The 25,080-nt window shown below is 34.6% G+C and overlaps 1 protein-coding gene across 2 annotated transcripts in view; it reads right to left on the minus strand.

The window, feature by feature from the left end:
- Positions 1-25,080, minus strand: part of CNTN5 (contactin 5) — a 603,304-nt gene that overhangs the window by 145,366 nt on the left and 432,858 nt on the right. For both annotated transcript variants that reach the window (XM_088051481.1, XM_088051480.1), the window contains exon 8: positions 13,919-14,122. In XM_088051481.1, the coding sequence (XP_087907607.1) occupies positions 13,919-14,122 (204 nt within the window). The remainder of the gene's footprint in view (positions 1-13,918; positions 14,123-25,080) is intronic.

Here is a 25,080-nt window from a genome sequence, read left to right on the forward strand (position 1 = left end):
GGAGAAAATTTCTTTTCAGGACAACACTTCAAGCACTACAAGATAATATTCTAGGAAATGGGGAAAAATTCAGGAATGGGAAAATGTAAAAATGGAAATCAATAAAGTTATCTCAGATTTGCTGTAGAGTGATTGACAGCTTTGGAGAACCACAAGATCTTAGGAAAAGAGAAATCAGTAGGGACATGGAGCTATGTTTTATAAGTTGAGGTGATACATTTGTATTTGATGCCACTTGGAGAAAATATCATGGAGAAAAATCAGCATGGAAGGAGAAGAATATGACTCCAACAGCTGTTTTGATTAGAGGGAATTTGGGCTATGAGGGTAGAAAATACTCAGGAACAAAAGGCTGTATTTTACAAAGTAGGAACTGTTCAGATTTTTAGACAAGGAAAACTGAATAAAATTTGACTGGTTGAAAAAGTAGCAACAAGACAGGTCTAAATCTATGAAAATCAGTCAAGATTCTACAGAAACATCTAAAGCAAATAGGAGCAAGAGATGAAAAGGAAGGAGAGAAAAGAGATTTCTTATGCAAGAAAGAAAAGAAATGAGCGTAAGAAGAAACATGTAAGTAGACGAGTATGAGTTTTACAGATGAGAGAATAAGAGCTCGCAGAGATAGATGGAAAACAACCCACAACCTACTAGAGCAAAAAACAATACATAAGACTGAAATTGTAAAGCACATATTCCTAGCCTTCAATGTTTCTTATGGGGCTCAGGAGTTTCCAGTGAGGCTTTGCTCTCATTTTCCCACTGTCACTCTGTCCTGAAGCTGGGTTCTGGGGGGAAGTCTGAACATATATATGTTTGAATGTTTCGTCAGGGGCTTAAGTTCAATTAGAAAATCTAAACATGTCTCATAAGTGAATCAAATGACAGAAGCAGAAAGCATAAAATGCTTTTCTTTCAAACAATGCAATTTTATAGGTAGCAGGTTTCTTTCTAAAAACCATAATCCTCCAAGTATTACATGTGTTAGCAATACTGACCCATTTCCTCCAAGACATTGCTAAAACAGTGTTTTGACATTGCTTTATGAACCTTTTTCTTTAATAGGGAAAAAAAAATTAACACGTGTGTAGTGGGTACTAAAATAAAGCCAGGGCATCAAAAAATGGTAGTCAATTAAAATTTTCCTTAGCCTAGACTGAAGTGTCTACTAGTATAATACGTCATGAGAATTTATTCCCACTGGCTTGTAATACATCACACATTAAATTTATAATTTAGTTACACTCCTTGTGACTTCATTTACTGTTTTCTGAATTTTTTTTTGTGATTATGAATGCTAGTTTCTGATTTATCTCAGTTAACCAATTAAATGGTTTTTTACAGGATATATATCATATCTCCTTTTAAATACGTCTTTAACAGGCTGAAAAATCCCAGACCATTAATTCTTCCTTAAAAAGAATCTTTAATAAACATTCCTAGTGCCCATATGACAGCTCTTCAAATTCCATTCTATCATTTTGGGATGTGAAGATGAGAACTGCACAGCAATAACGAAGATGTAGATCTTTCTATCACACTATTTTCTTCCTTGGAATTTTTTTGTTTGTTCTACAAAATTCAGTTCTATTTGCTGTTTTGTACTTGAGCTGATGTTCATACACCATGGCACCCTAATTTCTTTACTGATAATATCTAATAAAGGTATTATATTTTTAGGTTTAAGTATTATATAAATTTGTTGGTGGTGACATTATTTATTGACTATCTGCTCTATTTCTATTATCACAATATCCTTTTTCAGTTCTTCAGGGTTAGTGATAACTTTAAAAATTCTGAATAATGCTACATCAACAATCTTGTTTACTTCTCTGTTTATTTTGTTTCCAGATAGTTTATGTGTTGAGTAGTAAAGTCCCAGAAAAGCCTTCACTGACAATATCACAGTTCTCCAATAGGTGAATTTCATACAATAGGTGGGTTTTTTCTAATAGATTTTTAATTGAAAATGGGGCTGTACTTCAGCTCCTGTAAGAATTTAGTTTCTTCAACAGCCTTTGATGTGTGACCCCCTAAAGAACAATGTGAAATGAAAGCAGCTTGGCCATTTCTGTTTGTATTCTCAGACTCTTTAGGAAAGCTGTATACTGAAGCATGACTTCCCTGGTTTAAAGCTGTGTTGTTGGTAAATGACTATGTGGTAAAACTACTGTATGATAATGTGCTAAATACAATCCTAATGATCATGCATTTTTATGTATTTTCCATCAGCACACTTGACACAGAAATCAGACGTAGTGGCTTGTCATTCCTCAGATGTTCTTAGGAGTCCCTTCTTCTGATAAAATAACCCCACCATTTCTACCTACCCTCCTTCTAGTCCTAAGGCTAAGTGAAAGAAAATAGTATATCCCTGCAGAAGCTGGGCCTTGGGGCTTTATTATTATTTGTAGTGTCAATATTTCTAAGATTTCTTCTATTTAAATTTCAATTACAAGAACTCCAGTCCTGATAGGGGAATCTCCTATGTTCTCTTGTAGTGAACGCTGATGAAAATAGTTCACATGGGTTTTATGATGGAGCCTAAGATCCTTTCTAAATCTCTGACATCTGCTGACTGTTCACACTCACTGACAGTTTTTGTGCTTCAATGAAATTAAAATGGGGTGTATTTGTTTTTGGGTAAGGCTTTGTTCTGGAAAATTATTGTGTTGAGTTGTTGCATACTATTTCACATTTTCTTTTTTAGCCCTGAATAAAAACAGAATTTAAAATGGGATTATATCATTCTTGTTTTTAAAATTATACAGTACATCTGTACCTATCTGAGGGACAATATTCAGATCTTAAGCTTTTAACTCACATTAAGTCCCTTCGGTAAGTGTAATCTGTACATGTACTGAAGGCTCTTTGCATGTCATGCCACCATTTCATATTCTTAATGAAATGCTGATTGACTGATACTTTGTACCACATCCTGTTCTTCTGGGTTATTGCTACCCTAGCAAGCAACATGCCTGCAGCAACTGGCTGGAAATGTATAAAAATTACTGAGCAATTGCTTGGAGTCCCTATGAAAGTTAGGAAACAAAAGTCTGTTATTGCAGAGGGATATTTTTCATCCTTATTATTTATGATCTTTGAGACCATGAAGGCCATTACAATTGCATAGATATTAAGGGAATTGTTAAGGCCTTACCATCCCACATTACACTATAATTGCTCTGCTGTGCCTGTGGTGTCTCTAGGCTCTTTAGCTCTCCAGCTTCTGTTTTGGTTTCTATGAGTCAGTGATGGCAAAACAACCATCACCTGCATTTTCATAAAGATTTTTGTTCATTTGTGTTAGATGCTAAAAGGAACCTGAAATTTTAAGAAATATTGAGGTTTTGAGCTACATGCACTGGAATCAATCCCTCTCAGGCTTATATACATGACTCTCTTCTAGAAGTTTGGCTAGGGTCATAAAAAATGCTCTCAGTCATTTTTATATACAGTTATCAAACATAAAATACAACAATAAATAACATTGATCAGCAGAAAATAAAAACATAATATACGATTTTCAAGTGGCTAACAAATCACAGAGATCACGTGGTTTAAGCACAACAGAGCAATGGGATGCCATTCCCAATGCTGCTGTTCTCTGCCTTCCCATGAAAACACATTCTTTCTGAAAATCCTTTACATTTCAAGGCCTGACCCTCATCATTCACTATTTTTAGGCTAATTACTTAGTTTGCTACATTTGCTACTTCACAAGCTTTGTCTTTCACCTGAGTTCTGATCTGGGTATAAAAGTACTGAATTTGAGATTGATATGAAGCCTATCTCTTCAAGATAAATGTAGTTTACCATATCTTGAAATTTGGTCTGGGATTAGAAATGGGTTTAAAAGCCTAACTTTACTATTTAGTTAAAGTCAGTCTTATCCCTGGCCTTATTTCTGAAATATGTCATTCCACCCTAAATTTTGCAATGTTTGGGTCTCTGCCCTTTCAAGCGGGGTCTTCTTGGCTGGAGGAGATTTACAAGCTAATAATCCTTTTGCTCTGTCTCTGATTACCAAAGATGACACTGATTTAAATGATTGAGCATATCCCAAGACAAAGCACAGTTTGATCTTGATACAATCAATGGCTTGTTAGTCACCTAGCCAGAAAGGGACCTCAATATTTATAGAAGAGATCTCTATTTTTATAATATTTATCTCTATATTTTTTTTACAATGATACAGTTATCCAAAGTAATTATTCACCAACCCAAATACAAAATAGTATTCAGAAAATCAAGTTTATTTTTAATAAGGGGTTTCCTTTAATAAGTTTTTCCTCCAACTTTACTGCAAATCTGTGACTTGAGTTCTACACTCTGCTACTCAGTGTCTTATGAACCCTAAGATATAATGCCTGCATTCCATTTTTCTATTAGAAAAAAAGAGATGACATAACAATGTGATAAATATTGATTTTGAGGCACTTACATATCACAGGAATAGATATAATAAAATTTCAAACATTTACAGATATTACTGCAGCTAAAATTCTTTACATTATCCACTAAGGGCCATTTAATGGAAATGGAGGCTGGAATAAAGAAGCAAGATCAGTTTCTGATTTTCAGTCCTTTCAGCTAAGTACAAGGGAAAGAGCTACAGATGGGATATCAGACATTATTGATTTGCAAAGGACTGCCCTACCTCTTCATTCAGCCTGCCAATTCATGATTTACACAACCTCCAAGATTACACAAGATTATACAACCAATTCCAAGATTATGGAAAAACTGAGACAGTATGACAGTATCTATACAGTAACAGTTTCTTCCTTCATGGGGGCAAAAAATCTGACTGCTGAGAAATCATGACATGTCCTCTTTTTCAGCTGTGTACAGGCTAATGATTCTTTCATTAATCTTCCAGGTATTAACTACCCTCTTGCATCTCCCAAAGCATGAAGGCTCCTTAACTCCTTTCAGCTAAAATGATTTGTGTTACATACTTTTTCAGTAATAGCTCGTTAACTTCCTTTGGAGCCTAATTTTCAATGGAATGGGTTACAGAAAGTACTTGAATAAGCGACTGATAAACATTTAAGACAGTAGATAGAAAAGATTCTAAGATTCCTGGCTAAACATCAGCACAATGTTCAGGACAAAATGAAAGCCAAGTATTTCCTGTGCCCTGGAGAAAGATTAGGCATGGATTGATAGTTGCTATTATTTTGTTAACAGATGATAAAACCCTCCCAGCTCAGTGACTAAGAGTGTTCTAAAGTGTTCATCTGAGATGTTTTCACAAAGAAGTCCCTGATCTTAATCAGACGGTGTAGGAATGTTAACATGGTTTTCTTACATTCTGGATAAGGATCGAGAGAAGAATTTAATTGGGATTCTTACTAGTTTGTATCTTCCTCTCAGTTTCTGGTAAACCTCTTGAGGAGTGATAAACTCATCCTGCTGCATAAGAAATTTTTAATAATTTTACAGGTCAAAAGCTGAGTATCCTACCACATTGTAATGATGATCTGTTTGTGAATATGTACCTAAATCCAAGAGAATTTTGTCTAAGAAAAATTTCTTACAGAATGTTCATGCATAATTTCTTCTTCTATCTATAATCTGTGATGAAAACTAAGATGATCTAAGGTGTGGGTCCCTTTGTGGCAAATTAATATTTAGCAATTTCCCTGAAGACTTGCGCCATTAAATGTCTCCAGACATTTGTTTGGGAGAACCATGAATACACACATTTACATTGACAGTAAATTGACAGCACAAACTGAATTAATTCAAGTATAATGGTGACACCTACCATTGTATCCGGTCTGCAGATACTAAGATTTTAAGTGCATTGGGAAGAATTTATTGACTCACTTGCTATTAATCTTATTCTAAATGGAAAGACCAGAACCTGCTGTAAGTCCCTAAAAATTTACTATAGCAATGGTTGTTTTAAGATAACAGTCCACAGCATTCCTTCTGCTTAGATGTCTCTCAGCCAGGTTTTGAGCTATAAATTTATCATTTGAGAAGCCCTGAAAATGCTCATGTGAAATTGCATTCTGTAGTGCACTGAACCAAGCACTGAACTGAACTAATACTAAAGTGCCAACATTGTTTTCCTATGTTAGAGAGCAAATCCTATTGCATATCACTGGATGGAAGGAGGTCTTTACTGGAATATATCCTCATATGAAAAAAAAAATTAGTAATTCAGTGTCTGGAAAAAATATCAAAATGAATGCAGCACAAGAAGGGAATAAACTATAGTTTACAACTAAAAGATAAGATGTTAATGTATTCCTAAGTATAGAGGAATAAATATGAACAAAAAGTCACATTTAGCAGAAAAATTGTGTTTAAAGTTTAAACATAACTTTACTCTCACTACTACAAAATCCATATTTTACTGATAATTGATTTCACTAGTTCATCAGTTAAACTGAACTCTGAACTTTGTCTGGAAAGCCCTTTCTAGAAATAGTATTACTATCTTGATATATATTATTATTTATAACTATTAAATGTATTGTATCTATGTCATACATATAAATGAGTTTTCTGCCTGTCATAAACACTGAAAAAAACTAAAAGCACTTAATTTTCAATTGAAAACAGCTGTTTTAAGACTGAAATAAAGGGAACTGAGTCCAAATCCTAAAGACACAAAAGCAATGAGATAGTCTCAGAATAAGAAATGAGGGAAATATTGGTATGTTATTTATTTCTTCAAATGAAAGCCCAAAATTTCTAGTGTACAGTCTGTTTACCAGTGTATGAAGATGTTGAACAGTAACTATGACCAAGTCTGCAGTCTTTTTCTATGTAGAAAATTCTTTACCTTTCATCAATTTCCCACATATTTGTAAAATGGCATCTAAGCTCTGCTTCTAAATCCAGCACATCTGGTACTGGATTAAACCAAACCTTCACCCTTTGGACATTCAGAGATGAGTGAGGACACGTGAGTGGCTTGTATACAACATTCCAACATCAAGATTTGTGCATATACAGTTGTCTCTAAACATGAAAACCTGAACATTTTCACTGACCAGGTATGTAGATAACTTTTCTGAGCAGCCATACAAACTGAGAAAACTGTGATATCCAGAGAGAGTATTTCCCTTGTTTCTGATCAATTAGAACTCTACTGTATGAAATAGTGTTGCTCTAATATTCATTGCATCTAATTAACTGGAAAAAGCTTCCTAAATAAGCAGTATTTTTTTCAATTGAGGCTGTTCATATAACCATGTAAAACAAAGAACCGATTATTTCCTCAATATGAAAGACCAAACTAACACTAAAATTTCTCTGTCCTCAGCAACAAGTATTGTTTTAGACCCAGTAGCAACAAATCATCCTGTTACCTACTTGCTGCTGTCTTTTAACTTCAAGTAAAACTCTTGCTGTTGACAATCAAATTATTTTACTACTCTGACAAGAACTCCAAACTGACAAGTAATTTTTACTTGAATATTGTGCTATACCTTATGACTGCAAAGCAGTCACTGGTGAATTTGCATCTAAGATCCTGAGATGCTAAGATACATACCATTCAGAACCATTCTTTATAATCTGAAACCTTTTACAGCTGTAAAGGTTACTTTCATTATCAATTTACACAAATTTGAGTTCAGTCACCAAGAATTAAAATATTACCAACATACTTTGGTCTGAAATGTTAATAGTTATGGTTCAATGCATCACCTTTCCTAATCCTGACTTGAATTTAGAGGAAAAATGTTTCCAAGTTCAGTTATTTTGGGCTTTGTATATTGTGTATGTGGATCAGTTAACCCTTCATGCAAGTTTCAAAAATCATGAGGAGGAGTGAAAGAAGAAAACATTAGTGCAGAAAATGTGTAAGACTCTACATAGCTAGAATCTTGAGCTATTTTAGCTAATTTTAAAAAAGCAACCACTGCATTTCCAGCAAACAGTGTTTCCATAAACTAATGGGAAGACTTAGCAATTAAAAATCCTCTAGAGAGATTACCTTAGAGCTCAAAAGTACACTGAACTCAAACTTTTGCAAGGGAAGAGTTCTTGTTCTACACTGAATCTTGGGACATAATCTTTTCCCAACCTTTCCCTGTTTTCCTCCTGTAACAGCCCCATAGCCCTCTGGGTTCATCCGTTTTACATTGTCAGAAGACCACCCCAAGTTATTTTCTCTCTCTACTTTTTTAGATTAAATATTTTACAAATAATGCCTTTGAACTGTTGTGTGCTGTTTGAGAGTATTCATCAGCTATTCTTCAATCCCTATAAAACACTCTGTAAAAGGTTTATTGTATAGGAGCCGTCTATAAAATTCCCTGTCTACCTATAGATTTTCTTGCCTATAGGTAAGAACCATTGCTGCTAACTGGAACAGACTTTCTAAATTATAAAAAACAAAAAGGTACTATTTTTGGAATAAAAAAAACTCAAACAAAACCAATAACCATCCCCCATCTTTTTATATGTATGTACTTCTTTCATTTTTTATTTTTTTTTTAATTAAAGTAAGACTACCCTGACATTTCTTAATCCTGATTTTCATCGTATTATTTTGACAACACTGCAGGAGGACCTTGGCACAGGACCAGAACAAAAGAGACAAAAAGTTCAAAATACCTGTAATCCATGCAGGATGTACTTTCAGTAGAGTAAAGCAGAGATTGTGGGAAGACTTTTATTTTCAGTTTTCAGAGTGACCCATCATTAAATTACCTCACTACAGTTTTACAGGAGAAACATATTTCCTACCAGGTAATATTGTAAATATGCTGTCCAGGGACATTGCGATTTTATCAGCCTTCCCCTGGAGCAAACCTTGCATACATTCATGTCTCTGTCTGTGTTATCAATCTTTGTATACCACTAAAGGACAAACTTGATTTTTCCCAGACAGTTTGTCTCTGCTTGGAAAAAAAAAAAAAATCAAAGTAGGATTATTTGAGGTCTGATTACTGCCCTGAAGTACTGAGTAAGAAGAGTTTCTACAGTTTCTGTACAATTTTTATGGACTTGCACAATTCAAATACAAAATGTTACTTCAAAACCTTGCAAAAGAACCCACATGAAACAGGAAGTCTGTAAGGCTGGAAGCTCCGGAAAAAAAATTAAGTCACAGCTGGATATTTTGAACCCCTATTAAAATTCAGGTGTACTTCGTTGTCTTTCAGAATTCAGCTCCGTATGAATAACCCCATTAGAGGACAAAACCACTAATAAAAGTTGGAGAAAAAAATATTAAAACCCCCCCCCCAAAAAAAAAAATCAAGGAATGACAGGTCAAAACCATTAGTGTTCATATTTAAACATTTTTTAAAAAATTATAGCTATCACTTAATAACTGTCAGAATTCTTCAAGGATGGGTACAGCTAAGTCTTTGCAACTGTAAATTTAAATTTATCTTTATTTATTATCTTATTACCCTACACTGGACATTTTTGTTACTTGATCTCTATTATTTGGGAATTTTCTATGATTTATTCCAAATTTTTCTTCATGCTGGTTAAGAGATCTTTAGATAACCTAGTGATGTTCAAGCAACGTATCCCAGGGTTTAACTTCAAAAAGCACATGCAGATCATATTTCATCATGGAAAATTAGAAATTAACATCCTTAATACTTCAATTACTATATGTTCTATCTTTATGTGAAACTATAAGTCACACTGAATTAATCAATAGAATGAGGACAAAAAAGTTCCGTTCACTGGTTCACAGACTATGAAGACAGAAAAAATCTGAAAGTATGAGAATATGTCTGGTCAGACATACTAATCTCTAGAAGTTAAACTAATTTGCTCAAATGAAACATAGTAGAAAATATCCTCTTATGTCTGAAATTGTCCAGGTTTAGGGTTTTTCTGGTTTTTTATTTACTCTGGAAACTTCACCATAGCAAAGTTAATATGCAGTAATTGCACAGAGCTAAAATGAAGAATTACATAATTGGTTACAGTACAGTAATAATGATAAAGTTAACATATTTTCCAAAGAAATAAAAAAGACAAGAATGACAAAAAATTAAGAAAAACTGGAATACAAATGTGTGAACTTGAAATAACTGTCTAATGCTCTCAAACATCAAATGTTTATACTCCAGGTTTCTAATTCCTTAATTTAAAAAGACTTTCTGTTGTTTTTATGAGTCAAGATAATTTACTGCTCCAAATCAGCATCCAAGCCCATGAAGATACAATTTAACAAATCTGTTTATTATTTTAAACAGTTATCAAATAATTTGTCGAAGTTTGTAATACATTAAAAGACAGGTAATGAAATAATGTATATTTTTTATTTCCTGTTAAAACTTTTTATTTCATCAGAATTTTTAGGTGCTTTTATAACTCAGTTTGAAGTGAAATTGAATTATATGAAATGATTGATTGTCAAGGACATCTGAACAAATGAGGTATTAATTTTATTCAGAATCCATTGAAGGATTTCTTGATGTTTTTATTTAATTTGCTTCATATCAAGCAGCTAAGCTCCCCTTTGAGACACATCACAGAAGAAATAAAAGATTAATAAAATCCTAGTAAGTTCTTACAATCTTGCAGAGTTTGACAGAATGCCTTAATATTATTTCATTTCTTTTTCATAGATTAATAGAGACCAGTGTTGTCATTGAAGTGCTCTTTGTCATAAACTGTCTAGTTCCCTGGGCATAGGTACTGTATATACATCAAAATCTAAGAATGATGATAAATAAATCAATTAGAGCACTTTGGAGTTAATGACATATATGTTTGGAGAATACAGGCTATATAAATTGTTTTATTTATATAGAGCTATTTGTAAAAGCTGTTTAAAACCACAAGCTCTTCCTGTGGTTTCTAACAAATGTGCTGACTGCTTAGGGTAATGTCAGTTGTGATGCCAACCATTTGAACTCAGAAAGATGCATCATTTTTAAACCTAAGTGAGTATTTGAAAAGTTCAAAGCAATTCAAGTAATTTTATGATCAAAAAAATGCTTAAAAAGCCATATTTAAAAACATATAACACAACTTAGCAAACATAGAGTCGAGTATATTTTTAGGAAATTTGATGTTTGTTTTAATGCCATTTTTGAATTCTCACTTCCCTCTTGGAATCTATTCCCAGCTGTTTCTTTCTTCATAAATTACTTTAATTTTCTTTAACTAGTTAGTAGTACTTTTCTGCAGTTATTTTGTATACATAATGAATGCATACTTTAAAAAAGTTGTCATCACCCTTTAATATTTGTCAATGGACAAGGCAATATTACCTAAGGCCATTTGTATGAAAACGAAAAGGTACAGTACAATTTATGGAAATTTTTATTATAATCCCAAGTAATTTTTAAAAGGCCCCTATGTGTAGGAGGTAGAACCAGACAGATTTCCCAAATAATATGATTTAGCAAACAGAATTTTCCTTAAAATTTTTTTCAAGGTAGGTTTATGGAGATTGCAAGGTTAAGTAGAAAGCTGAGGTTTCTTCACTGAGAAACTTGCTCAGTCATACAGGAAAGAAAGCAATTTACTAAGAAATACTAAAGAATTCCCTGTCAATAAAGCAGCTTTTCATAAATACCAGCAGATTAAGGTATGAAAGCCTAGTGGAAATTCATGTGTGTGAAAAAATGAGTCAGGAAAGTGGGAAACTGTTGAGGAGCTGTTCATCTATGTGAAAACACTTCCCCAATACTCCAGCACAGTTCAGAAGGTTGGATTATCGCAGTGGTGTGATAGCCAGCCATGAAACAAAAATTTGCTGGAGGCTGGTATTTACTACCCACTTGACATTTAAAAAAATCTGCAGAGTTTTCCTTCATAGATTTTTTTTCTTAGCTCAGTGATGTAGACTGCTGCCTTTATCCTTATTTACTCTCTCAATTTCTTACAGTATATTGTGTGTCTATGTACTGTCAGTACAAGATGGATAATTTGCTGAATTTCTGCACAAGATGGAGCCAAATAAAAGCATGAAGAAATATCATAAAGAATAAATAGATTAAGATATTAATAATAAATATGAAAATAAAATTCTATTTTTTTTCAGAGTCCAAACAGATTAAAAAGGCAGTCAATGTTTGGGTGTTCTAATTTTGAAAAAAAAATAATTTCATCAAAAAGATGAAGTTCACTATGTTAAACCAGTAAAATTAAACACTTCAAACTCAATAATTAACATTATTAATGTTACTAAACCAACAAAAGAAAATAGGAAGTGATCAATTAAAAGAGCAGCTTTTTTGCTGCAGAGGCTACATGCAATGCAGGAGGGAATTTAAATTTTCTACAAAAAACCAAACTTTAAGTTAATTTCACTCAAATTGGTGAACACATTTTTAATTTACTCTATTAAACTAAGTCATCTGTGTTTAAATCCAGATTTTCTAATGTGTCTGTAGCATAGGACTAGTATTAGCTCAAGAAAAAGCAAGACCAAAGAAAAGTCTCAAGTTTCCTCTCTCTTTCTCTCTTTGACTTATGTAGGTATGGATTCACATGTCCTGAATTGCTGTGAGGAGCTAGAAAACATAACTGAATGTGGAACATCTTAGAAAGAAGGAAAACATTGTCCATTTTCTCTCTTTCTTTGGGACATGGCAGCAGAGACTGAAACCCAGCTCTCTGCAAGCTCCTTTCAGGCAGCTGTAGAGAGTGATAAGCTCTCCCCCAGGCCTCCTTTTCTCCAGGCTAAACAATCCCAGCTCCCTCAGCCGCTCCTCATCGGATGTGTTTTCTACACCTCTAGCAGTTTGATTGCCCTTCTCTGGGACTCATTCCAGCACCTCAATATCCTTTTTTTCAAGTGAGTGGCCCAGGACACATGAGGTGTGGCCTCAGCAGTGCTGAGTACAGCATAACAATCAATCACTGCCCTGCTCCTGCTGGCCACACCACTGCTGATCCAGGCCAGGATGCCATCGGCCTTCTTGGCCACCTGGGCACTGCTGGATCACATTCAGCTGCTGTCACCAGCACCCCCAGGTCCTTTTCCACCAGGCAGTTTTCCAGCCCCTGTTCCCAGCCTGTAGCACTGCCTGGGGCTGTTGGATCATCCTTCTGATCCTTCTTGTAGAGGGGCCTCATATTTGCTATTTTCCAGTTAACTGGGACTTTTCTGGATAACCAGGACTGTTGGTAAATGATTAAGAATGGCTTGGTGGGCTCTTTCACCAGCTCCCTCATTACTGTTGGGTGCATCCCATCCAGGCCCATAGACTTGTGGGTATCTAACTGGCATAGCAGATCATTAACCATTCCCTCCGGGGTTATGGGGGTATCACTCAAGGGATCTCCCATCCCTAACTTCCATCTCTGGGAGTTGGATTGTCTGAGTGCAACTGGTTTTGGTATTCAAGATTGAGGCAAAGAAGGCACTAAGTATCTCAGAGCTTTTGTCATCCTGTGACACTCTGACACATTCTGAACCTGGAAAAGGATGGAGATTCTCCTCAGCCCTCTTGCTGCCAGTGTATTCAGGGAAATATTTTGTGTTTTCTTTAACCACAGTGGCCACAACCATGAATGATCTCCTGACATCTTGCAGCTGGTCTGTATGCTCCATACGGTGATTGCTAATCCCCTGTGGATGTCTCAGGTGCCCCAGGAATCAGTGTGGCAGTAGCCACTTGGGTTGAGGCAACTGAACTGAGCCCCAAGGGAACAGACAACGCCTGTAAAGGAGATGTGATTCTCTGTCAGTGACAGAATATCAGAATAGCGAGGTAGAGTAACTGTTCTAAACCAAATACGCCAAAAGGTGTCAGTTTGCACCTCAGCCTTCATAGATCTAAATATTCTCACAATGTCTGGATGTTTTAAAAGAAACTGCCTCCATGAACACTTTCCTTTCCCAGTTGCTACAGAAAATGCATGCATATGCTGAAAAACAATAAAATCATGGTTCTTAAATTAATTAGAGTATTTTTACTTTGGTATTTTTATTCCATGTAATACCTAGAAGTAATGCCTTTCTTACCATCGTTTCTCAGTGTCAGAGGCGTAGGAGGACTCAGAACTCTGGCGTTTGTCACTGTGTTTTTTACCAGGCATATGTAGCTGCCAACATCGGATGTTTGCACCTTGGATATGTAGAGATTGCCTGTCTCCTGAGAGATGAAGCGCCTGCTGTCTTCTGCCACAAAAGATGGGAATTCATTAAATACCCAGCTATAGATGATCTCTAAAAGAGGACAGAAAGAAAATAAGATAAAGTAATTACAGAAACAATACTGTGTCATGTTATTAGATACACTAAATTAATGTTTATTAGCTTTTTTTTCAATAATCTATGGGGGGAAAAAGTTAAAGATTTTAAAAACTTTTTATATGTTTGAATTGATTTTATTTGTTTAGAATTGAAGAGAAAATTTTTCCTCCCCTTGGGATTTTGAAAATAGCATAAATGTTGAATCCACAAGTTCCTTGTGAAGGCAGATTTAGTTCAAGTAAAATAATTAAATTATTCATTAGACTCAGAAAACAGCAATGAGATATTAGATAATTCCCTTTTCTAGACTTTTAGGTCAAACCAATAATAATATCCAAATAATTACTTTCTCTATTTGTTCAGATTCGCAGGGAAATATATCAAGATGATTCCTACAGAGCTACAGATGACTTCTGCAAGTGTATGTATATGAACAGGTTTCATTCCGAATGTCTGGTTTTAAAATCACTAAATTGTAGTAACTATTCAACCTACCTTGTAGGTAATATTACTGCCTTGTAGTTCTATCTTTTATGTCTGCTTCATTGAAGAATTTCTTAACCCGTCCTTTATGCAGTTTAAATCCCTATGATCAATGAATAATTCCTTAAACCAAAGCTACCAACTAATCAGTGACTTTTAAAAATAGCAGCCAAATCCAGTCCCTTGGTTCTTATTTTTATCCCATGAATCATCTATTCTATTTACCTGAACATTATATACTTTTCCCTTTATACTCATAATAATTAGTTGAGAAAAAAAGTTATTTCCTATTATTCTGTATGAGATTATATCATGATTTAATTTAGATTCATCTATGTCTCAACATTAGAAGTATCAGTAAAGTTAATGAGATTCTGATTTAGCAGGATGTTCCTTGCAGGGAATTATTCATGTGGTTTCACCATCTCTGACTTTAAAGCCTTAACCCTATCTATTCTTCTTTACATGTTGTTCTGCTTTTGAACTTACCTTCCATTGTTTCATTCTTTCTTCACACTTTAAAAAAAATATTGATCACTACTTAAACTGGCACATTTGCTGTAAGGTTATTTGTTCTGCAATCTCCCCCCTGTATAGCCTTCAAAAACCTGGCTTCAAAATGAGAAAAGCCAAAGCTAGTCGAGGAATGTAAAGTCCCTATTACTGTTCCAGGATGCAAACTGCTCCACTGGTATAACAAATTCTAAGCTTTTAGACTGAAATTTCTTGTGTGACTACTTAGCTTAAGCAGCAATAGAAAGACAGTAATTTCAAGTATGTCAGTCTGGCTCTCTCATACTTTTATCCTGACGACATTCAAAATGTTTTCTTGATAGAAAGTTAGTTTGAGGATGAAAGGGCCAAAGGAGTGAGAGGACAGACCTCAAAATTTAATTTTTTCTGTGTGTTTTTCTTCTAATGATTGGAGAGGAACTGGTACAGCTGTTCTTGTTATAAGAAGCGTGAAATATATTACATCCTAGCCAGGTGTACACTTTGACTATAACAGTACAGAGAGCATTAGAAATTCCAATGGATTTGTCCTTTCTATCCTTATGTTGTACTGTCCCCTGACACCGTGGTGAGAAAGGAAGAGAGAAGCACAGTGACTGCTTTTTCATCCAGTATAAGCAAACAGTGCATATAGTCTTTTAAAGATGCAGTACCTTCTGAATCAATTTTTGGTAAGTTTACTCTAGTTTTGAAATCAGATGAAAATTCTCTTCTAAAAATCTGATGGTGTCAATATAAAAACTCTATGTTAAAGGACTGAACATACTTAGTTAACATGAGTGGAAGACTGCCTCAAAATCTCAAAATGGGGAATTAAACTGCACACATGGACCTTTTGCTAAAATATTTTTTAGATTTGTTAATAATTTTGGTGGCTACACAGGAGTCTAAGGAATAAAAGTCTCCCAGAGAGTTCTCTGAGTGTTCAGATTTTCCTTCCTCTTCTGCTATATTTCAGGCAAAATACCAATTATACCCCAAATATGTCTCTGAAAATTTTGTTTCCACAGTTTGCCATAATGCTTTATCTGGCAAAAAATGATTCATGGCAGTATAAAATTCTACACAGTGGTGATGAGTACACAAGTTCAAGGAAGATACATAGGCTTTAACTGAAGACCTGTTACCAACTCAAATGGAAAGCAATCAGTGGCACTAATTGCTCTGGTTTAAAAGTAGTTCAAACCAAATGCAAAACAGTCATCAGTGTGGGTTCATTGGCAGTTCACACAGAAGGGAACTTTCTCCATTCATAGCCTAAGCCACTTACAATTAATTATTCATTTATTAATTAGAATTAATACTAAGGAACAGATTTCAGGCAATAAATTTTTGTGCCTCTAAGGAAATAAAAAACTTAGTCTTTGCTGGTGCTGAATCCAGGGGGACACTGTCATTTTGTCACTTTCTTAATTATTTTTGCTGTTAAAAATGGCATGATGGATGAATGTGTATAGGGTACTAAGAAAAAAAAGTAGCAGAACTCCTGCCAAATCTGAAACTCAAAGCATTTATGCTATAAAACTGTAGTTAATGTTTTGGGGTTGTGGGGTTTTTTTTCTACACACCTACAGCATCTATATTCCAGCCAGGAGCCCAAACTCTGAAGTCCAGAAAAAAGTGTCAGTAGTTCACTTCTTGATTCTTGTCAGCCCATTGACATTGAAAGAATTACTCCTATTTTTCATTTCTAAAAAGCAAAACCCCAAGAATACACTTTAAAGTACCTGAAGAATGCTCGTATCTCGAATTAATCTAGAGTTCTTGATCTCCTTTGCAGATGAAAAGCCCCTTAGACACTTCATGATTTTTTTTCTCCTGTTAGACCTAGTTGTTGAGTTCTGCAGATACTTAAATAGAATTTTGAGGGTCATGTCCATACACTATGCATAGGCTTCAGTGGAAATATTGGAAATGTTGCAGACCAGTCAGAAGCAACCACAGCTGGCTTGTGATCTGGGGACCCTGCAGTTTCTAGCTGACAGAAAAAGATGGATGATCTTGCAAAAGTGATTTTACAAAAGGGTGTTCACAGAATGACTGTAATTAAGGGAAAATGGGTGTACCTTGACATTGATCCATTGTGCAAATATCTCACACTTCTAAATTTGAAGCCCTAGAAGAGGATGAAACATGCATCGCTGTTCACATTCTTGGACTCTGACTGTTTCTACTTTGTATGCCAGCAAAATTACAAGTTAGAGTTTGTAAAAACCACAGTTGCTTGCAAAGGCTGGCCAAGTACAAAACCTGGGAGTTCATTTCATTTTGCTGGTTTGTTTTTCTAATGGCAATATTAAGCATAAGCCAATACTCAAATGATTGCAAAAATATTTAAAAAAACCCTAACTAATAGAAAGACAGACATGGAGAATCAACATTTAAAACTAGCTGTCTCTCTGTAGACAAGTCTGTAATCTATAGTACATGCACAGTAAAATATTCTGAAGCAACAGTGAATGTAGTTACATGTCACAAGTCCCACAGGAGTTCAGCCCAAGAGCACATGTAAGAAAGAAAGGCATTTAAATATTATCTGAAGTCCTAGTCTTACAAAATGGTAAACTGCTGAGTGAACTTTCAGGATTTCAGAAGAAGCCCAAGACCAAACAGAAGACAAGAAGTTTATTTGTTCACAGTTCACTGCAGTTTTTGCTAAACTTCAAGCCTGAATTTTCCTATAATGGTTTATGTTAAAAGATTTTAGAACCAGTGTCATTTGGCAAAGCACAAATACAACTGTCATTGTTTTATTTTTTAATAGGATATTGAACTCCAGAGATTCTTCTCAAGCCTGACAGATAAATAACAATAGCCTTCAGGAAATTTTTAAGCTAAAAGTCAGTTCTACCAAAACCAAAATAAACCAAACCAGAATTTTAAAATCAGAAAGTAACTACTTTATGTATGGACCTTATGAAGACATCTGTTTTTGAGAAAAACTTTGTAAATCATTTTTCCATGGTGTACAAAATTTGCTTTCAATAGGGAAAGAATAAATTTAAGACACAAGAGAAAACTAAAAACTGAAGTAAACAGAAATTTTAAAGTTTTTTTAAGAATGTGTGCTGAGTTTATTTTTTATTTTTATGCCCATGTATTTTATTTTCAATGTGACATCAATGAAAAAATGGCAAAGAGGATGCATATCCGTTCCTGGAAATTACAGTTAACTGTCAACACAAAAAGAAATTTTCCACAGATATTTCGCATCAACATAGACAGAAACAGAGAGTAAAAAAGATAAAGAAATTATGTATTATAGAACAATTATAAATTGACATTTGTGTCATGGGCTGAAAAACTCTTCTGCTGCTAAATTCTCTTGTATATAAAGTCTTGGTGTAAAAGTTATATAAGTAAGTCATTTTGGTAACTGCAAAACTGATAGTTCCTTTTATGAATGACCAACCTTGTTTACAGAAGGATGTCTCTAAGGAAATATTTATCAATTTTTTCCTAAGATTATTTAGAAAGCCTTCCTAGTGTCCAATTTGTTTCTGTATTTTGTTAAGCACTTTTTATTTACTAGGCTATATAGGTGAAAATCTAGGTCATTTGATGATGAAGTAGTAAGAAGAGTTCATCTGTTTCCTGATGGAATGAATTTATAGTTTGAAATCTTGCTTACTATAATTTCTTAAATTATTTTTGTAGTTCTATTTTCTCTGTTAAACAACACTAATTCCTAAACTGTCACAATGTGATGTACTTCCCTTAATGGATGAAGCTGGAATACTGACATATCAGCATTTTTCTTAGTGCTTTCGGATATTCTGATGCAGAAAATGTCAGTACTATGGTAATGGAAAGTGTTTTCTGTCATTGTGGGTCAGTATGAAATAATGCCTGAAGTATAGTAAAGAGAGCTGTGCTGAAGCATTCAGATAACACCAAATATTCACTTCTGTGTTTGTTACTGCCTGAATGTCTCCCAGATTTGCTTCAGGGTTTTTCTCTTAAGAAATTGCTCCATTCATCCTTTTAGCATGAGGTTTCTGGACAGCCTTTTCACCACTCCTGCTGGCTAAGTGGTATTTTGGGTGCAAGTGAAGACTTAACAAGAAGGTTGTCGTATGAACTTTATTAAGGTCACTGAAAACTTGTGTCCATAGCACAGCTAAATTTTGCCTATTCAAGGGCAAAGCATGCAAAACACCCATCCCATAATTGCACTTCTATGGAGTTATGATGTTTTTACAAGAAATAACTCCAGTTTTAGTCTTCTTTTTGTAATGCAGTGGGAGATTCTGTTGGAACAATTTGTTTCTCTTCCTCCATTTAGGATTTGCTTTGATTACTCTAATTCCACAAGATGGCAGTACTTGATGAATAAATGGTACTGGTGCCTGATGACAGCCAGAATCTGAGCTAATCTGGAAGTTTTTGTAAATCTGAAGAAGTTTTTATTGCTATTATTTAATCGATAAGTAAAACAGCAAAAAATACACTCAACATTACAGGCCGAATTTACTATACATAGCTATAAACCACGAAATTTGCGAGATTAGTTTGCTTTAGCACTTAGGACTATTCTGTTTAAATGAAATAAACTGTAAGGAAGAATATAGGCCTACATCTCCCCTTCTGAAAATATAAAGCCTAATTTTATATTAAGGCCAGCTTTGAACATTTTCCTCACAATTGCTGTTTGGATATTGTGTATACTATCTACAGAATAAGGGTGCAATATGCAGTCCCCTCTAATGATGGGGAAAACTTCACATTAAGAGGGAAAGAGGCTTCTTTTTGGCTAAAATGAATTATAACAATGAGTTGTTCCTCCAGCTTCCCACTGCAACCAGATAAATAATTGTGGTGCATTTATTTGTGCTGCTATGGTTTATTATCAGTGCTCATTAATCAGCCAATAAAATATTTAATGAACATAATTTATTTGTTGCATTGTAACACACCCTCATAGATCAAACAGATATTGACAATTTATCTGTTAGAAATGAAATTGCTTATTTCCTTCTGTGGGGGCTCTGTATCACTTATCTGAAACACAGTTCTACCAGTCACAGCTTTGTCTTTTTTCAGATTCAATTACAGTGATAGATCTGCAAATATTTTCTTTCTTATACCCACTCACACAGCTAATAACTAAAAATATTCTAGAAAAGGTAAATGTATTGTCAGGATTCATCTTGTTCTGGAGAATGTAAATATTATGTTCTTGTTACCAGCATAGGCAGTGAATGTAGTCTAATTTGTACTTTAATATGTATGAAATGTAGCCAGTCATTGAAGCATATAAAGACTGAGGAAATGTATTTCTCATGCATAAAGTCTTTAAAGAGACCATGTAGCATGCAACAAAAAATACAGCTTTGAAAAGATATTGGATTATCATGTGTATTTGATTGTCATCGGTATGATTTTCATAATAAAAAAGAAACCTCTTCCAGAATGTGTTAAAATACTGTTATCAAAACCACACCCTTCAGGCCTTTCCTTTGTCCTCAGGGAAGAACAAATATTTTCAAGCCCCCACTCTTAAAGAATGTCCAGTGATTTATATTCTTTAATTTAGATCAACACAATAACCTATTTATTTGCCTGGATAATTAGTTTTCCTTAATATTTGCCTATCTTTTTTTAAATACTGTTTATTGCCTATACCAAATACCATATTGGAAGTACTGAAAACACATTTCTTGAAAGTAATACTAAACTTTTACAGCTACAATGGAATACCATTACCCCTGTGCATATCAAACTTCTTTGCAAGGCTGGATCAGCCAAGTCTCTTCAACTTTACTCCAGAAGTCCTGATTTTTAATCCTTTGCTTAATTTTATTATTTTCATCTCTACTGCTTTTCTACATCTTATAATGTAGGAACCAAAGCTGGACATCAACACTACTGAGCAGTGGAACAACAGTCACTCCTACTCCACAGGTAGCAGTTCTCTTCGAATGTCCTAGAATTCTACTACTAAATTACCCATCCTACTGTGTATTCTGTTATTTTTTGTAATTGCTTTTTTCTAAGGAAAAATGCTGTTTAATCACTTATTTCTTTTTATTCTATTTGTATATTTGATCTTTGATAAGTACAGTAATCTGAATTTTGCTGACTTTAGTGTTATTCCTTGCAATCCATTTCTCCACTGCACTTTTTGATGTTCATTCTGTGCTCTGCAGTAATTGTGACCTCTTGCAGGGGCCATTCTTAAATGCTAAATATGTCTTTCTTTACTTTAGGTCACTCACACATTCAAAAAGATAAAATTGAATTTGATATATATTCTCAGTAACCTTTTCATGTAAAGAAATGTTTAGACATACTTTAAGGCCATTTTACCAATATATATTGTTCTTTTATGTAAACAAAGAAAATGTTTAAATGACAAAAAATTATGGGAAAAAAAAGCTGATGGGAGAAACAAATAAATTTGTGATAATATTTGTGTCGTTCTAATTAGGAATGGCGAAAAGAACGACATAGACTCTCAAAGGAGTCGGAACTGGAGAATTCTCTAGTTTATTATTTCAGGCCTGTTTTATAGACAGATACGTGGAAAGTACAGAAAGGAAACTCTTATTGGTTAGCAAATCAACACATCACCATCATTGGTCAGTGGGGCACAACACCCCCTGACTTTCTCTTGCAAGGAAAACAAGAGGACAGACAAACAGCACCTGGCAGTTGTTTTCTGTCTCTGAGGATTGTTTTGAAATCCTCCTATGAATTTCCCAGGCTAGCTCTCAGGCAGGACTGAGAGGCCGTGGGGCCTGCAGCCTGCTCCAAAGCTAGCATCCACATATTTGAAAGAATCTTTTAAGGAAGACAAACACTGGAAACAGAAAATTCTGACAATATAGAAAAAACAGGTAGAAAGTTTAAAAATTATTTTTAAAGCAATTAAGAGATTTTAAACAACTCTGTTATTGATATTAATCTATTTTTAAGGTAGGAATGGAAATCAATACTTATGTAGAAAATTCCTGAATGTGCCATATAAATTGATGTTCTATGATTTATAATACACCAGGTAATATAAATGCCATTGTATACTGTTATTTGCTATGAAAAATAAAAAAAAAAAAATCAAGTGATAAAGAACAATAAAGTTAAATAATGCAAATAATAGATATTAGAGAATCACTATTGAAACAATTGAAACATCCACAGCCAGCGGGAGCAGGGCAGTGACCGTCCCCCTGGACTCGGCACTGTTGAGGCCACACCTCAAATGCTGTGCTCAGTTCTGGGCCCCTCAGTGCAAGAAAGACATTGAGGGGCTGGAGCGTGTCCAGAGAAGGGCAGCAGAGCTGGGGAAGGGTCTTGAACAAAAATCTTTTGAGGAACCTGAGGGTGTTTAGCCTGGGGAAAGAAAGGCTCAGGGAGTTCTCAGTCTCTAAAACTACCTGAAAGGAGATTATAGCCAGGTGGGGGTCAGATTTTCCCTCAAGCAATAACTGAAAGGATAACAAAAAAAGGCCTCAGGTTGTGCCAGGGAAAGTTTGAATTGAGTATTAGAAAATCTTCACCAAAAAGGTTCTTGAACATTGGAACAAGATTTCCGGGGAAGTGGTGAAATCGCAAACCCTGCAGGTGTTTAGAAGTCATAAAGCCATGGCACTTAGGGTTGCTGGATTCTATGATCGTAAGGGTCTTTTCAGATCTAAATTACTCTATGATTAGTAATTTCCAAAGACAAGAATTAGAGTTAAATTTGGTCTATCATTAGAAAGGGCAATCAAGAAGATGCACATCATTACGAATACGTCTGTTTCAATCTTAGATGAAGTAGTGAGAATATGAGACTTGATTAATATCCAGTTTTAAAAGTGAGGTATAACTAATAATATTAGAAGAAAGTATTTAGTCAAACGAACTGATTTTTATAATTTTTTTATTTCCCAAGAGAACAAAGTTTCTGTAATGTGTCTAGAATTCAAATCCATGTTTTATAAAAGAACATGTTGACTAAAATATTTAGAATAACCTCAAAATTAACTTGCTGTGCATTGCAGGGAACAAAAGCTGACAGCAAAGCATGAGCAAGAGGACCAGATGTGGAATTCTTTGTTCTCTATTGTTGACCATTTTAAGAATTAAAAGAAACCTAAGCAGTTGTAGTCACTGATCTACAGGAAATATAAGGGCAAATATACAGAACAAATCACTTTTATACTCTGATTTGGATAGCTTATTATTATATTATTATAATGATGGAAATGTGTTGAATCTACAATGCAAGTTGTTTGTTTCTTGATAATTTGAATGAACAAGAGCTCTGTGGTAATGCTTAACTATTACATTCATATGAAAATTGTGGCACTGGAAAATAATGAGTATATTGTTTAATGCTAGGAAAAAATCGCTGTGTAGACTATATGTGAAAATTATTTTCTCTGGCAACACATTCAACAGAATTTAATTTTTTTTTCCTTTTTTTTTTTCATTCACACTTTATGTGTCTCTTGTTCTCTGAGCATGCTGTGACACTTGATTTTCTCTACAATATAATGGCACTGGTGATAGTTACTTCAGCATGCTCTGCTTCTTCTCTAAGTTTGATGCACTGGTGAGTACAATGAAAAATCTTCCTTCCGAGGTTTGTCACTTGTAGTGAACCCAGAGCCCCAAGGGGATGACTGCTTTACATGGAAATTTCATTTAATGGCTACTACAATGATGCCAAGAGATAATGCATTTTGTAGGCATCACTAGGACATTTTTCAGAACAAAAAAACAAGAACTAATTTTTGGATGATGATCATGCAAATTTATAGAATATTGTTCTGTCTTAACTCTTTTTCAGTGGAGAGATACAAAATGTGTAACTTTCCTTATTCAGCAGAAGAAACTCTGTCAAGCAGATTCTGTAATTTGGCTACAAATACTCACTAGTACTTCAATTATAATAGTATCAGTCTCTCAAGGAGTTTTTATATATGTTTTAGTTAAGTTTCTTGTACTTACAAGAAAGAAAGCAATTTAAATTTGTCCCTTTACACCTCAGTCACCTTGATTCCTAATGCCAGGAAAGATTAATAGCAGAAGAAACATTTCTTTAAGATTTAAATTCAGGCTTCTGGGTATAGAAATGAAAATAAAAGGCAGCAACTAGAGCTCTAGTTTATACTTCAAAACACTCTTTTTTAGCAGAATTCACCAGTCTTCACATATAGTTGTTGTCATAGGAATTGTACTGTGAAAACCTGGGTACTTGGAGTCTGTACTATTACTCTTGTATGACTGTACACACTGAACTTAAGACACAGCCCACTGCCCCTCTGCTTTATATTCTCTCGATATTAAGTGTTTTAATATAAATATAAAGACCTTTGCTGAGTCTATCTGAGGGTCAGTGTTTGGTGAATTCCACCTTGGGCATGAGACTATATGATTGATGGATGTTTTGCTTCTTTGGTCCTAGAGTACTTATTACCCTAAGGTCTCAAAAGAATGGCAGTACCATTATCATCACTTTCATTTGAGAATACTGAAGATGATGGAAGGAAGTGACTTTCCAGCAGTCCTGAATCAAGCCACAGTCAAGTGGATATCTCCACCAATACATAAATATTTTAATTTCTAATATTTGCTCCTCTCCCCACCAGCTCATTTTACATCGACAAGAAATGCCAAAGCACACACACAAAACATGATAGCCAATGAATCCTTAGGACCTTTTTGGACAAACACTGGAGACAGGTACTTACTCTCTCATGTTCCCTCCAAATATGATTTTCAAATATGTAAAAAAAAAACCCCAAAAATAAAATATCAGTATAAATCTCATAATCTCCCAGTTGTTAAAGGTCTAGTGCTTGTCTCCCTCTCGGTATATTTGCTAGGTTGAAATGTACCAAGGGACAGACCAGCCATGACATTTTTCTGAACATAATGGAACTGGTGAACATATGCCTCAGAGAACAGCATAAAACCAATTTTATAGTCCACAAAATAAAAATTTT

The sequence above is a fragment of the Pseudopodoces humilis genome, chromosome 2 (genome assembly GCF_049639895.1).
Source record: "Pseudopodoces humilis isolate 2021_Gansu_Grassland_sample_001 chromosome 2, ASM4963989v1, whole genome shotgun sequence".
Classification (NCBI taxonomy): Eukaryota; Metazoa; Chordata; class Aves; order Passeriformes; family Paridae; genus Pseudopodoces; species Pseudopodoces humilis.